We start from the raw sequence: 14,972 nt of genomic DNA on the forward strand, positions 1-14,972 counted from the left end.
GTAAGTGGACAATGCAAAATCGTTTGCTCATCGGATCGGGCGGCGGCATCGTGGTGAGGCCGCCAGTTATGATCCCGCTCGGGTTGTCCGTCACGGCCGTATGCTCTCCTTGCTTGGCTTGCTAAAGTAAGCGCTGTTGACTCGAGCGTACGCGCAGGTCATCTGGTTTGCGGATAAACCAGGGTTTGCGGCTAAAATAAAATGCGTTTACGTGCACTCCATTTTAATAGTTCGCTTTTCGAGCCGGGTCGCTTTGTGACCACGTGACGGAAAACGAATTGGCAAACACGAAATATGAAAAATATAAATCTCACTCGGGCCCTATGGTGTCAAGTGCAGTTTCCAATCCTTATGACTCACTCTTTCTCTGGCCTCTACTACATTTGTGCCACGAAGAAGGGCCATTACCCCCAAAACGTTGCCAATTATATACTTTATGTCATTTAAGGCCACGGCGTTATGGACGAGTGTCAATTATTTTGTGAAATTGTGGACTACAGCAGCAGCATCATCGCCAAATGACGACATGTTTTATAGCTTCGTGGATACGTTTTCTGTTCTTGTTGTCTGGGGGCCACCCTTCCCCATGACCCCCACATCATCGAAAGTCGATTCTTAGTAACGTTTATCCGCTGAATAATAATTAATATATTTTACATACTCAAATACTTTGTGGAAACCCACGGTGTTGTTTTTTTCCCCCCCTTCCCTGTGGAATAATCTATCCCCCGTCATTGGCATGTGGAATTTCCACCAGTGACTGGGGTGGGGGGGGGAGGCTGCCCACGGGAGATGAACGCAGCTGAAATGCTATGGGAGGATTAAAAAATAAAAACCCCCCTTGAGAAATAATGAGTTTGTCATCGCAGCCCCCGTAACCCATCCGGCTTTGTAACGACGGTGCGTGGGTCTCGCGCTCCGAGCCCAGGAATTTGTGTGGTGAGTTTGACCCCACCCCCGCCACCCCCCACAGCGTGGCGGATCTGGTGGCAGTCATCATCGGATTGTGCAGCAGCAGCAGCCCACGGACCTGACTATTGTTGCGATTTTGTGTTGTTGGCACGGCCTGCCACGCAGCGCGCGCCTTTAACTTGAACAGCCCGGGTGGTTTGTCCAATTTTTGTGAACTCTGTGATAATTTAATTACACAGCATGCACGTGCAAATGCTCGAAATCTTTCCGATTGGAATTAGTCTGCGATAAAGTTTGGCCAGAAAATTCGGTGATTGGCAAATCGATTTACATCGCCAGGTTTCTACGAACTAGAGAATGAATAATTAAACTTATTAATAAAAGCATTTTCCATATTCTTTGGGTCTTTCGGTAAAGTCACATAGAAAGGTTCAAAGAAAATAACATTCTACGTGACTTTACCGAAAAGACTCGGAAGAATATGAATTCCTGCACTCCCGAAAGCTTTAAGTCAACATTTTCCAGTTATTATTCTATAAAGTATTCTCATTTTGCAATATTTCTGCAGAAGAGATTTCTCGCGTCATTTGCAGGGATTTGCGCGTTGGCATTTCATTACAGTAGCGTCCTGATTATTAACCGTCGGTGGTTTGATAGAAGAACTTTGACTTTGAAACGCATTTTATTCAAGAAAATGTACAATGCTGTTTTCCTCTGCGAGTAGGATAGGAGTGAATTGGAAACCTGGTAATTAATCAAAGTCCACCCAGCATCGTCCGTATACACCACAGATGGCTAATCGGTAGGTTGTGCGTGGTGGGGTAAAGCGTGGCCATTCCACCCTCTTCAAAGTCCTCCTTTCCTGTCTGGAGCGCCTTTTTTATAATTTGGTGAATACGGCAATAACGAGCTTGGAGCCGATTCACGCACAAGACGCTCACTTGGATGCAGTGGTGCAGAACCTTGCCTGGGTCCGTGGTGCTTACTCGTGGTGACGCGTGCCGTTACACCTTGGGCATTTGGAAATTGAACCATGTGCAGCGCAGGTGACGCAAGTAAAACCCTCACGCGGGGGCAGGGGAGGGGGGAGTTTTTCAGCGGTCTCCCCCGCAGGCTTGCTGGCAGTGCGACTCGCCAAGTAACGGTTCGCACAGAGATGAAGGGACGCCGGATTAGTGAGATCGGAGATAAACAAGATTATTCTCGATTCCAATGGCTCCTCGTGACAACGTCCATGTAAAATAATGCTCGAGAGAGACGTGTTGTTGGGATTTCACGGAGAGAGTTTGAGAGATTAATATTGACCGCCGAAGAGAAAAGTAAGTGGACTTGGGCAGGACACTTTGTTAGAAGGGATTATGGCCGGTGTCCAAGACTTAACTAGCGGAGTGCAGAGGTCGCAAACGGGTTTTGATTCCTTATCCGTACCCTACCCGAAATGAGTAACAAACAGTTACTCACCAGTGACTCACGGCCTACCCGTACCCGGCCGCACCAGGGTCGCAAATGGGTACCCGTACCCGGCCGGGTACGGGTACCCGTTCCCTACCTGTACCCTACCCGAAATGAGTGACAAACGGCTCCTCACCAGTGACTCACGGCCTACCCGTACCCGTACCCGGCCGCACCAGGGTCGCAAACTGCTACCCGGCCATCGGGTAGGGTACGGGTATCGGGTACCCGGTTGCGACCTCTGCCGGAGTGGCAGTCGAGGGAGAAGGGAGCACGCCCGGGAGGACGTCCACCGTGGAGATGCAGCGATAAAATCGGCTCGTGTGCAGCGGCTGGGTGGATCGTAGCATCGCAGGATCGTGAGGAGGAGGAGGTTGTGGCTGTGGCAGCGGTAGCAGCTTGGGGAAGCGGCGTGGTCTTTGGTGACGAAGATGACGAGGCGGGTAACGCGCGTCTCATTGGGGCGAATTGAAACTAAACGACGGCCGGTGTACACACTTGGCAGGCAAGCGGAGAGAGAGGCAAAAGCAATTGAAGTGAGACGTTGAGAACGAGACACGTGGTACAATCAATGCTCGAACCCCTCCCCCCCCGAACCGCGCCACTGGACGTTGGCGGTGGTGAGTGTTCACTCACTCCGCCCTCCGTACACCCCCGTAATGAGAGCCAGGTCATTTTCCCTGGCACGCCGCCGCTGCCGCCACTACCAATGGCCCCCCCTGCTGCTGCGGTGCAGCGTGGGCGGCTCGCTCGCTAGCTCGCGGGGGCCATGACCGAGCACATTTCACCGACGTGACTAGGCCGTTTCGCTGCAGGCTTGCAAGATAAATTCCACGCACGTGCGAGAGGGTGCTGGAGTCTAGAGTCTGGGCCAGATGAAAACCGTGACGTGGCCCCCCTCAGTCCCCCCCGCTCCCTGCCCACCACGCCACCCACACTCATTGTCATCGTCTGACGATTCGTCTGAACCCCCACGGCGCGTCTCGTCTGGTCGGGTGTGACCGCAGGCGTTATTAGGCCATTGGCCCAGAGCACCAGTGTTCTTTAGTCGTTGGCACCACCTACGATGGGGGATGTTCCCGCATCTTTTAAATCGCCGACGGCGAATTGTGAAATAACCTCCAATTAAAAGCACGCCATCGCTATCGACCATTTATTCATCGTATGCGCCAACTGGTATCGCTAAAGTGCCATCGTCATCATAATCGCTTGTGGTTATACGCCTTGAAGGCACGGCCTGGGTGCCGTGCGGCACGCGGTCTTGGCATTGCTGTCTGGAAAGTTTTTTTAACAAACGAATAAAATACTCGCGTGCGACTAAGCAGAGAACCGTTCTGCATCTCTGTCCGTATAAATTCACATGTTTTATAATCCGAAGCCCCTTTGTTTTCGGCAAGTAAACTCTGGATCGGTTTTGACCTGGGTCTCATCGGCAGTCAGAGCCTGGAAAGAAATGTTGCTCAGGATGACCAGATGTATGTTCTTGGCAGGAGTTCTCCCCATAAAATACGGGGGATTACGTTCGATGCAGAGAAAAAGCGGCGATGCATGAAGATTACAGAAACGATAACGTCACGGGGGCCCCCCCGTCTCCCTCCCACACGTCCGTCCGTGGTCCAGGAACGCGCCCCGGTACGAATTGCGGGGCGCTACGTGCGCTTACTCAGCATTCGCTTGGGCCTCTGGCCTGCTGCCTCATTACACGGAAGACAAATCACCCGTGGAATGTTCACCGCAAATCACCGCGGCGGCCCATGATCGCTGCTGCCATGGGGCTGGGGAGAAGAGTGGGGTTGGGGGGGGTGGAAAGGAGTTGGGGGGAGGGGGGGGGCTCCTGGTGAAATTTCTCGAGTGTAGCATTTGTTTTCGTAGCTACTTGGGACGAAGTTGTTTGTTGTTGTTGTTTTGTTGCAAGCCGTCTGTGATTGGCGTCGCTCGCCGAAACCCAGATCGAGCCCAGACTGGGAGCGGAGCTCGCGGCGCTGAAGTTTTCCGCTGTGCTCCGCGTGAAACGAGGAGAGGAGAGAGAGCCCCTTCGTGCCGAGCAGGCAGCTATAACGGCTCCCCTATTAAGCCCCCCTTGTTCCAATAAAGGTTGTTTGCGTGGAGAAAAAAACAAATCTATCAAAATGCGTACGTGTACCAGCCCTTTTTGAAAATCCACTGCTGGATGACGGCCTTCTTCACGTCGTGCGGGAGTTACTTGAGCATACTTCACCACGCTGGTCGGTGCGGATTTGTGAAGGTACGGGGATCACTGGACGTGATGGTATAGGAGTGCAGTACAACAATAGATGCTGCTGCTGCTGGTTTTGATTGAAGTGGTTTCAGTGTTTTGTGTCGCCACGATCGCTCACGATTCACTTTTGTTTCAGCTCGAGATGACTCGGACCACCGCCCCTGCCCCCCCCCCCCATCGTCTCCCCTGCACCGTAGCAGCACGTAAATATTGGAGTGTGAACTCTGCGATTCCAGTATTTCGTGCTGCTGCTGTGCGGTGAGGGGCATGCAGCGGCAGCGATGACGATGATGATGAGGAGGAGGAAGTGGTGGGAAGAGGAGGAGGGAGTTGGTCGATGCCGGAGGCGCTGTGAAGTGCCCCCCTCCTTACGAAATGACGTCCACGTTTGTCCGGCAATAAAATTGACGACCGGAGCTGCGCCTACGTTTTTTTTTTCTTTCGCGTTCAATAAATGTCCATTTATGCATTGCGTTCACGTTTTTTTAAAAATAATTACGAGCGGTTTTTAATAACACCCACAGCACCTGTGGTCAAATCACACCTGGGATAGTGATAGGTTTTTACCCTTTCAACTGGTACAAAAACTGACGCCTTTATGCAAGGCATCATGTTTGCAATAACCACAACACAAGCAGTCAAATTCCAACACCAATGGAGACTAGGCTCTAAGAAAAGCGGTCTCGGGTGTGGACCAATCGACTTCAAGGACCGTGCATATCATTATCAGAGGTGTTTCTTTTTGTTTGCATTTTGATTGCTTGTGTTGTGGTTATTGCAAACATGATGCCTTGTATAAAGGTGTCAGTTTTTGTACCATTTGAAAGGGTAAAAACCTATCACTATATTTTGCCACTGGAAAAGGAGGTCTCATAGTGTACACACCTGGGATGTTCCAGATTGCATCGGATCTTGGGCAGCTAAGCAGGGTTGAGCCGAGGGTGGTTCACGTGGCTGGGTTACTGCTGCTATGCGCACAACATTACGCGTTGTCACGGTCCGAACCGTTGTATTAGTATTATTTGCTACGTGATTAAACTGTGCTTTAATAACGTCGATGAATTTACTGACGTTTACTTCCACCGCAGAGCGACATGGACGGAGCTGCCTGATGGGTCTGTGTCCTGTCGGGTGTCACAATTTATGCCATTCTGCTACTGCGAAATCAACGATGTATTTGTGGATGCCCACAATAAGCAGCCGTGTGGAGCTCCCCACGCGAGGTTTGCTCTTCTCGCGAAGAGGTAGATGCGACAACACCTTCCATGGTGCTACATTTTAAATGTGGCGAGCTGCCATGATGACATCTTATTGGCAATTACTCTTTGAGCTGATGGTGTTTGTGGAGGGGGGTGAGGCAATCCCAGGTAACTGCTGCGATTCCCCCAGATGTATGATCATGACGAGGGCTCTTATATTTACTTGACAAAATAAATAAAAGTTTTTTCCTTGCGGAATTTCGGAGCCAACTACTACGATGACTGACGGATTGTATTCGCGGTTTTGGTCTCTCAGTGTCGTTCTATGACTACACGCACAACATGAAGCTGGTGTCCACCCACAAGTGTGCCCACGTGGCTATGAACAAGATGTACATCAACAGGTACCACTATAAACCTGGTGTCATGGACTCGCAAGCATTGAAGACCCCACACGCTGCACCAGGTTTACAACTAATCCAGCTACGTCGCCTGGTCATGGATTCAATCCCGACCTTGTCTATATTTGGAGGTTTGCAAGTTCTCGCTGTGGTTGCCTTCACTTTCCTGCCTGGTCCACCGGCTCCCCCCCCCCTCCACATTTAGAACCACGTTTAGAGTGCAGGTGGTCCTCGATATGCGTAGCTTCGTGTTCGCGTCGTTTTCAACGCAATGACGAGTCGACAACGGCGTCCGTGGGGTGCGTCGCGGTTAGCCCAGCGACCCGGACTTTGATGTCTACTCACTGCCAACACACCGGTGACGATTGTTGTTTGGGACTTGGCTCGGCTGAACTCTTGTTTGGCGGGGGGGGGGGGGTGACGAGGACGTCCTGTGGACAACTGGGATTGTTCGCATGCGCAGTCATCTCTGTGCCATCCGTGTGCTCGCCTACACGTAGCGAGTGGCCGTTGTTGATCTGCGCCGAATTGAGCGCTGAACACCGTCGCAACCCTTAAGCATAACTCATCAACTCAAGGTAAGATGAAAATTTTAGGTTACGGTCAAATATTGTTTGAATAAAATGCTGTTTAAAATTGTGTTTGATACTTGTGTTTGAGTCCTTGATAAAAAAAATTCCGCTTAAAAAAAATTGGAAGTTTTAAGTGTACAGGGCTGCTTCGAAATGATCATGAAAATGTATTTAATCAAGTGTTTGATAAGTTTTGCTATTTAAAGGTTGCTTATAAATGTGCACATTGTGTTGTTTTACACGTACACTACGTATTTTTGCTATTGGTATAAATTCCCCGTTAGACATCTGAAGTAGAAATTTCTGGTCCCTGACCTATCAGGGACCAGTTGTATTTGGCTGCTATACATGTCCACCTGATAAGCCACTTCATTTAGTTCTCATTTGTGGCCAGGCAGCTTCCGTAAAAGAGCTAAAAATATAAAAACCCTTTAGAATTTAGTCCACACGCTTCATCAGTTTAGCGACCTCGTGGGCCCCGCGGGCAGCCTGGAGTAAGGGAGCTGGCACCATCTCCCCGGGGCCGCTGGGAGTCTTGGCTCTTGCCGGCAGCCCACGCGGTGTTCTTGCCCCGAGGCGGGCGAGGCGCTCGTGGTGAGGTGGCCACCACCGCCGCCTGCCACGTGGCCCGGCAGGGGAATGAGGCGCTGGGGCCACCGAGCAATTGGCAGCACCGGGGCTGGGTGGGCGGGACGCCCAAGGCAACGGGCAGGGCTTTTTACGGCGCTTGCAAGTGGTGGTCTAGTGCCAGGATGGTAGTGGCCTGGGCCGGGTTGGTGGTGGACAGGGCCAGGTTGGTGGTGGCCTGGATGGTGGTGGCCAGGGCCAAGCTGGTGGTGGCCTGGGCCGGGTTGGTGGTGGTCAGGGCCAAGCTGGTGGTGGCCTGGGCCAGGATGGTGGTGGTCAGGGCCGGGTTGGTGGTGGCTTGGGCCGGGTTGGTGGTGGCCTGGGCCGGGTTGGTGGTGGACAGGGCCAGGTTGGTGGTGGCCTGGATGGTGGTGGCCAGGGCCAAGCTGGTGGTGGCCTGGGCCGGGTTGGTGGTGGTCAGGGCCAAGCTGGTGGTGGCCTGGGCCAGGATGGTGGTGGTCAGGGCCAGGTTGGTGGTGGCTTGGGCCGGGTTGGTGGTGGCCTGGGCCGGGTTGGTGGTGGACAGGGCCAGGTTGGTGGTGGCCTGGATGGTGGTGGACAGGGCCAAGCTGGTGGTGGCCTGGGCCAGGATGGTGGTGGTCAGGGCCGGGTTGGTGGTGGCCTGGGCCAGGATGGTGGGGGCCTGGATGGTGGTGGCCAGGGCCAAGCTGGTGGTGGCCTGGGCCAGGATGGTGGTGGTCAGGGCCAGGTTGGTGGTGGCCTGGGCCAGGATGGTGGTGGCCTGGGCCAGGATGGTGGTGGCCTGGGCCAGGATGGTGGTGGCCCGGGCCAGGATGGTGGTGGCCAGGGCCAGGTTGGTGGTGGCTTGGGCCAGGATGGTGGTGGCCTGGGCCGGGTTGGTGGTGGCCTGGGCCAGGATGGTGGTGGCCTGGGCCTGGATGGTGGTGGCCAGGGCCAGGTTGGTGGTGGTCAGGGCCAGGTTGGTGGTGGCCTGGGCCGGTTTGATGGTGGTCAGGGCCTGGCTGGTGGTGGCCCACAAATGAAACTGCGATTCGGCGTCGATTGAAGGCATCGCTAACCTGTGGCCGTCCTGGCTCGTGGTTCTGCGATGTCGCAATCCGTAGAGCACCCACGAGAGCTCATTGAGACTATACTAACAGCTTTTAACAAGGCCCACTGAGCTAAATAGCAATTTTTCAGAAGCGACCTGGCCGTTTGACGGCTCTGCGAAGTAGCTTATGGAAATCTATAGCAGCTATATAACAACAAAAAACCACAAGTGTGTGTTTTAAATGTGGAGGTAAAAACCGGAGGACCTGGAGAAAATTTCACGCGACCACGGGGAGAGCGTGCAAACTCCAAATATACCGACGTTAGGGTCTACATATTTGCATACCAGGTGAGGTCCTTTGAGATTCGGGTCCTTTATTTCCTGCCACTGCGTTGGGAGCCAGCGGTCAGACTGCCTCCTGTCGAGAATCCTCAAGGGAGGAGCGCATTTCTGAAAAGCGTGGCATGAACCTTGCGAGGTGGTTCGCGAACCCGATGAATCGCTTGCCACTGCTTTCACATCATTGGGCTGTGTCGTCTCCACATTCCTTTGAACAAACGACGTCGTGGGGAAACGCTTTTGGCGTAGACGGCCATGTGAGTGAGAGGCACACTCTGGAAAAAAGTGATGTGGGCCGATCGCACAACCTACACACACACACGCACGTGTCCCCGTATGCAGGACGCTGCTCTTTGGGGCCGTCCATAAATGACGTCACGCGATTTTGGACGATTTTTGACCCCCCCCCCCTCGTCACACGGCGTCACAAAAAGTCAGACCCCCCCCCTCAAATATGACGTCACAAAGCTCTGTCCCCCCCAAATAAAACATGCTTCAAATCGCTTTAAACTATTGTCATTGTCGTGCGTATTTAATGTGGCGCTGCACTCTGATGTTGTAGGATAAAACATTTATTAAAAAGTATATTTAACTAAGTAGAACGTGTTGTCTATATTTATTTAAAGTTGCGCATTTTGATGTGACGTCACATTTCTCAAACCCCCCCCCCCCACCTCGTCACACATCGTCACAAATGTCTGACCCCCCCCCCCAGGTGCGTGACGTCATTTATGAACGGCCCCTTTGCCGACCTGTGCTCATCGCCACAGCAGTTGCACGCTGTAGGCCCGGCAGGAGAATCGCTGCTTTGCTCACGCGGTTCGCTGTTCGTCACGCCAGACCGCTCTGTCGATTGCTCTCGATCTGTCGCGTCTTGCGACGTGCCCCGCTCCATGGGCGGGTTTTGCTGTGCTGCACTCATCGTGAGCGCTGTCTTCCACCACGTGCCACGCTCGTATTCGTTAAAACTAAGGCTCAGCCTTTTGTTATGCATATTCTTAGGTTTTTTTCGGTAAAGTCACGTAGGTAAAACATTAAACTCGATACAGCTGTCGTGGCTGTGACGGTTCCACCTGAAGACGGAGGCTTGTGTTGCCTCCGAAACGTCGTGATTTTTATTTTATTTTACTTTCATTAATTTTAATGTTTTACCTACGTGACTTTACCGAAAAAACCTAAGAATATGAAAATGAGAACAAACTTGTCAAGAGCAATATCCGCTTTCGATGAGCGATGCTCGCACCGTTACCGCTTCTCGGTCGCGCGATGAAGCCGTCAATTGATTCGCCTTCCTCCTCCTCCTGCTCGCAGCATCCAAACACGAATCTTTCACGAATCACATTTTTTTTGCAGGCCTGAAGTACGCTTCCCAGGCATCCTCCATGGCCAGGGGTCGGCAACCTACGGCTCCGGAGCCGCATGCGGCTCTTTGCGGGCTGCTTCTTGACAATATGTACGTATGTACAGTATGTACTCAGATGCATTGCGGCTCTTGAAATACTGAATTTTGTACCGAATTGGAAAGAAATGGCTCTTCTTGTTATTTTGGTTGCCGACCCCTGTCCATGGCTATCGCGCCTTCCTTATTGTTCCTCCTGTGACGTTCAGATTCTATCTGTGCACGTGGTTGCACTCGCTGCCCATCACTCTCATCGGTGGCTGCTTGCACCTCTGAGGGCTTCTCATTGTGGGGCTGCTGCTGCTATGGGGTAGTTTTCAAAATTGGCCCCGAAGGTTCCCCCCCCCAAAATTTCTGCTCCAATCGCCACTCATCTTCATGCCTTCAGGAGCTTCGATTACCATTGGCAGCCACCGTGATTGCTGAATAGTGCTTCTAAACCGCAAGCCTTCGGGCTATCTCTGCAACCCCCTCGTGTGAGCTCACAGTTCTGCAGCCCGCTGTTTGCTCGTCTCAGATCTTCGTTGTGAATGGCTCACAGGGATATACCAAATAAATGAAACTGAAACTGAAAACTGAACATTATTTTGGGCCTGTCTTTAATATGGATGCTAGCTTCTAACGCTGGGCTGCCACTGTCTCGCAACATTCGCTCGCTATCGCGGAAAAAAGAACCACAGGCGAGGAGGAGGGCTGTAACCACGCGCTGAGCTGGCTCCAATAACTGCCCAAGCTCTGCAGTCCTCTATGTATTAAGGGTTTCACGGCCAATTTAAACACATTCCTGCGGAGGGAGCTGGTAGGGACGTTGGGTTACTCGGTCAATGGCCAGGGTCAATGGCGGCGTGGTGTATTCCGCAAATATGCCCGACTGTGAGGGCGGGCACAAGCCGGCGTGAGTAGGTGAAACGTTGAGTTTTATAAGGGCACCACGGGGTGACCAGCCCCTCCCCTCCCCACCCAGCCCCACCCCTCCCACCCCCCACCCAGCCCCACCTTCCCCACCCAGCCCCTCCCTACCCTCCCCTCCCCACCCAGCCCCTCCCTCCCCACCCAGCCCCTCCCTGCACGACGGAACAACAATTCCCTGTGGGCTGGTGTAACCAGGAGGTTCCTACCAGTATGAGCGTTTACGTGTGGGAGCAAACTGGTGCACGCGTAGGCAACCTACGCATATGAAGGGGGGCAACGCTGCCCCACACAGACGGGGCAAGGTGGAGTCCACTTTTTTGACTTGATTGTGCTGCCCTCTCCTGGCGGGCCACTGTATTGCAGTTAAGTCTAGATTTGAAGCTTTCGTGACTGCAAGGATTCATATTCTCAGGTTTTTTCGGTAAAGTCACGTAGGTAAAAAATAAAATAAAAAAATAATAAAGGTAATATATGGAAATAAAATTATTTTATTTTTATTAACTTTTAATTTTATTTTTTACCTACGTGACTTTACCGAAAAAACCTGAGAGTATGTATTGCAGTTGCCCAACCCCACGGGGAAGTTTTTGCCAAAGTTGTGTGTGGTCCATCAACCCTCGCCTCCACAGTGCTGGAGTACAGGTCACGTGCGTAGTCTCCACCCTTGGGCTAAACTTGCGTTATGTTCATTGGTTTTTTACCCTTTTTATCTGGCAACAAAACTGACACCTTTTTTTTTACAAGGAATCATGTTTGCATTGACCACAATACCTGCGGTCGGAATGCAAACAAAAACACAACTCTGATAATGTATGCACTGTCCTTGAAGTTGATTGGTCCACACCCGAGACAGCTTTTCTTAGAGCCTCGTCTCACCCTAGTGTTGGACCAGATGACGCCAAAAGGCACACAACTCAAAGACAATGCACCATCAGAGTATGAGAGCTCGGGGTAAGCATTTACACCATGAAAAAAAGGTGTCAGTTTTGTTGCCAGATGAAAGGGTAAAAAAACAATCATCATGTTTTGCTACTGGCAAAGGAGGTTCCAATGGTCGCGTTATGTTCTGTAATCCACGTGCTGCTTTATCTCGCAATGTAATTCTAGGTAGTTCTAGATTTGAAGCTTTCGTGACTGCAAAGATTCATACCCTTTGGTTTTTTCGGTAAAGTCGCGTAGGGAGAAAAGAAAATGAATGAAAACAACTAAATAAAATCACGACGTTTCGGGCGCAACACAAGTGTCCTTCTTCAGGTGGGGACAACGTAGCGAAAGCACAAACGCTTATGTGTGATTTAAATTTAGTTTTCATTTATTTAATTTATTTTTTACCTCCGTGACTTTACCGAAAAAACCAAAGGGTATAATTCTAGGTAGTCATGCACCTCTCAATGATTATTTTCCTACTACTTGAGCCTTTTGAGCAATTTTTTTGTCAATGTCCGCGTGGGTGTGGAGGGTGGGGAGGGGCTGGGTGGAGAGGGTGGGGAGGGTGGGGCTGGATGGGGAGGGGCTGGGTGGGGGGTGGGGCTGGGTGGAGAGGGTGGGGGGGTGGGGCTGGGTGGGGAGGGGCTGGTCACCCCGTGGTGCCCTTATAAAACTCAACGTTTAACCTACTCACGCCGGCTTGTGCCCGCCCTCACAGTCGGGCATATTTGTGGAATACACCACGCCGCCGTTGACCCTGGCCATTGACCGAGCAACCCAACGTTCCTACCAGCTCCCTCCGCAGGAATGTGTTACCTCAATCCCAGGTGAGGGAAACGCTGAGGAGATGCTTTGGACGAACCTCCAGCCCCAATGTCCAGAAGAAGCACACAACGACGCTTGACCGTTAGCCATTTATTAAATATCTCTCCCAATACAAAGTACTGAGGACAGCTCCCAATACAAAGAATCACTCAAGCGTTGACCTGCATGTGCAGTGTTCAAGTATGAAGCCATAACCCTAACTACATGATTACGAACAGATAAAGCATTGATAAAAACAACTGGTATTTTAAAAAGAAATCCGAGATTAAAATGCCTGACAAATCATTTGAAGAACACGGCTTATTTGAAATTAATCGATACACCAATGTTGCAGCTTAGTCCATGAATTGAATCGAGAACTTGAAATTTTCCACTACGACTATGAATACAATTCTACGGCTCATCAGGTTGTGAAGGCATCGGTGTCGACGAGCGGTTGGTATTGGATCCTTCCGGAGCGGAGGCGGTAGATTTTCACGGCGGCCACGCAGACGGCGCTGACGGCCAGGGTGGCAGCCAAGGCGTACACCATGCCCGTCCAGCCAGGCAGCCCAGCGCTGCCATGCTCCTCCAGGGAGGCTGTGGTGGGGGTTGGGGGTGGGAGTATGCAATGCAAAGTGAATTTATGAAACGTGCAAAAAATGTGATCGCATCCTGAGATGCTGTGGAAAAAACCGGTGCGCTTAAACCATCGAGTGGGAGAGATTCAGTCGGTGGTGGGCCGACGACCTAATGCTGTTCATGTGTCTCGACCTGAACAGGCACAAGGAGTCGATAGCACTGATGGCAGGGGTCAAGGGAGATTCAGACCATGGTGGCAGCACAGGAGAATCGGTGACCTCCCACGTAGGGAAAGTTGATTGGAGGCTTCAGCAGCCGTGAGAACGGTATGAATATCAGCAACAGCGGGGAAGGCAGTGACGGCAGAATAGCGGTTCGAATAGTCGCAAATCTATAGCAGAAGCAGCAATAGGAAACGGATGCATCGGAAGCGGAATTGGACCCACCAGCTGTAACAAAGCAAGCACAAGGCAGACAAGCCAGTACATTGACGGCCTCATAAGTATAAACAATACAAAGTCTCTTTATTTCACTATATATATAAAAACCTGGTTTTAATGCCATTACTGACAACCGCTTCTCTCGGGGCCTAGATGAGCTCACCTGGAAGCCTTCTCTGTTCCCACACGGGTAACAAAAGCCTTTCGTTTTAAAGCATTGCACGTGTCCTAGTTGATGGCAAGATCAGCGGAGGTAAATTGGGGAGGCAAATGGCAGACTTTTTCTCCCGTTTGATTTACCACATCATTTTGTACAGCATGGTCCTAGTAAAGTTCACAGTATTGGGGGCGATGATTGCCACGTGTTTAACCCATCGGGCAATTTTTAGGTGATAAAAATAATAATGGAAAATGTATCTATTTGCCCCCTTACGCCGCCACACTATGGCCTATTCTTTCGAATAACATCCATACTCTTTGCTTCTTTCGGTAAAGTCATGTACGTTGAAAAAATAATAGATCACAACGTTTCGATCGCCACACAAGCAATCGTCTTCAGGTGATTGCTTGTGTGGCGATCGAAACGTCGCAATCTATTATTTTTTCTACCCACGTGACTTTACCGAAAGAACCAAAGAGTATGCATCCCTGCAGTCGCGAAAGCTTCAAATCAAAACATGACCTACACTTTAATACCCACTCTGAAAGCAGACGTTGTGCAGTTTTACAGTTAGTAAACCCGCAGTATTATACTCGGTCCACACCTGAGACAGTTTTCCTTAGAGCCTAGTCTCACATGGTGTTGGACCAGATGACGCCAAAAGGCGCACAACTCAAAGACAATGCAGCATCAGAGTATGAGAGCTCGGGGTAAGCATTTACACCATAAAAAAGAGGTGTCAGTTTTGTTGCCAGATACAAGGGTAAACAACCAATTATCATATTTTGCTACTGGCAAAGGAGGTTCCAATGGTCGCGTTATGTTCTCTAATCCACGTGCTGCTTTATCTCGCAATGCAATTCTAGGTAGTTCTAGATTTGAAGCTTTCGTGACTGCAAGGAATCATACCCTTTGGTTTTTTCGGTAAAGTCACGTAGGTAAAAAATGAAATTAAAATTAAGAAAAAAATATTTTATTTTTATTAATTAAAATTT

General features: G+C 50.9%; 1 protein-coding gene across 1 annotated transcript in view; it reads right to left on the bottom strand.

Moving 5' to 3' along the window:
• Window positions 1-12,891: 12,891 nt before the first annotated feature.
• Window positions 12,892-14,972, bottom strand: part of LOC144728022 (scavenger receptor cysteine-rich domain-containing protein DMBT1-like) — a 46,620-nt gene continuing 44,539 nt past the window's right edge. The window contains exon 41 of the mRNA XM_078607229.1: window positions 12,892-13,395. Within this exon, the coding sequence (XP_078463355.1) occupies window positions 13,220-13,395 (176 nt within the window). The 3' untranslated portion in view covers window positions 12,892-13,219. The remainder of the gene's footprint in view (window positions 13,396-14,972) is intronic.

Source organism: Lampetra planeri, chromosome 27 (genome assembly GCF_965212315.1).
Source record: "Lampetra planeri chromosome 27, kcLamPlan1.2.h2, whole genome shotgun sequence".
Taxonomy (NCBI): Eukaryota; Metazoa; Chordata; class Hyperoartia; order Petromyzontiformes; family Petromyzontidae; genus Lampetra; species Lampetra planeri.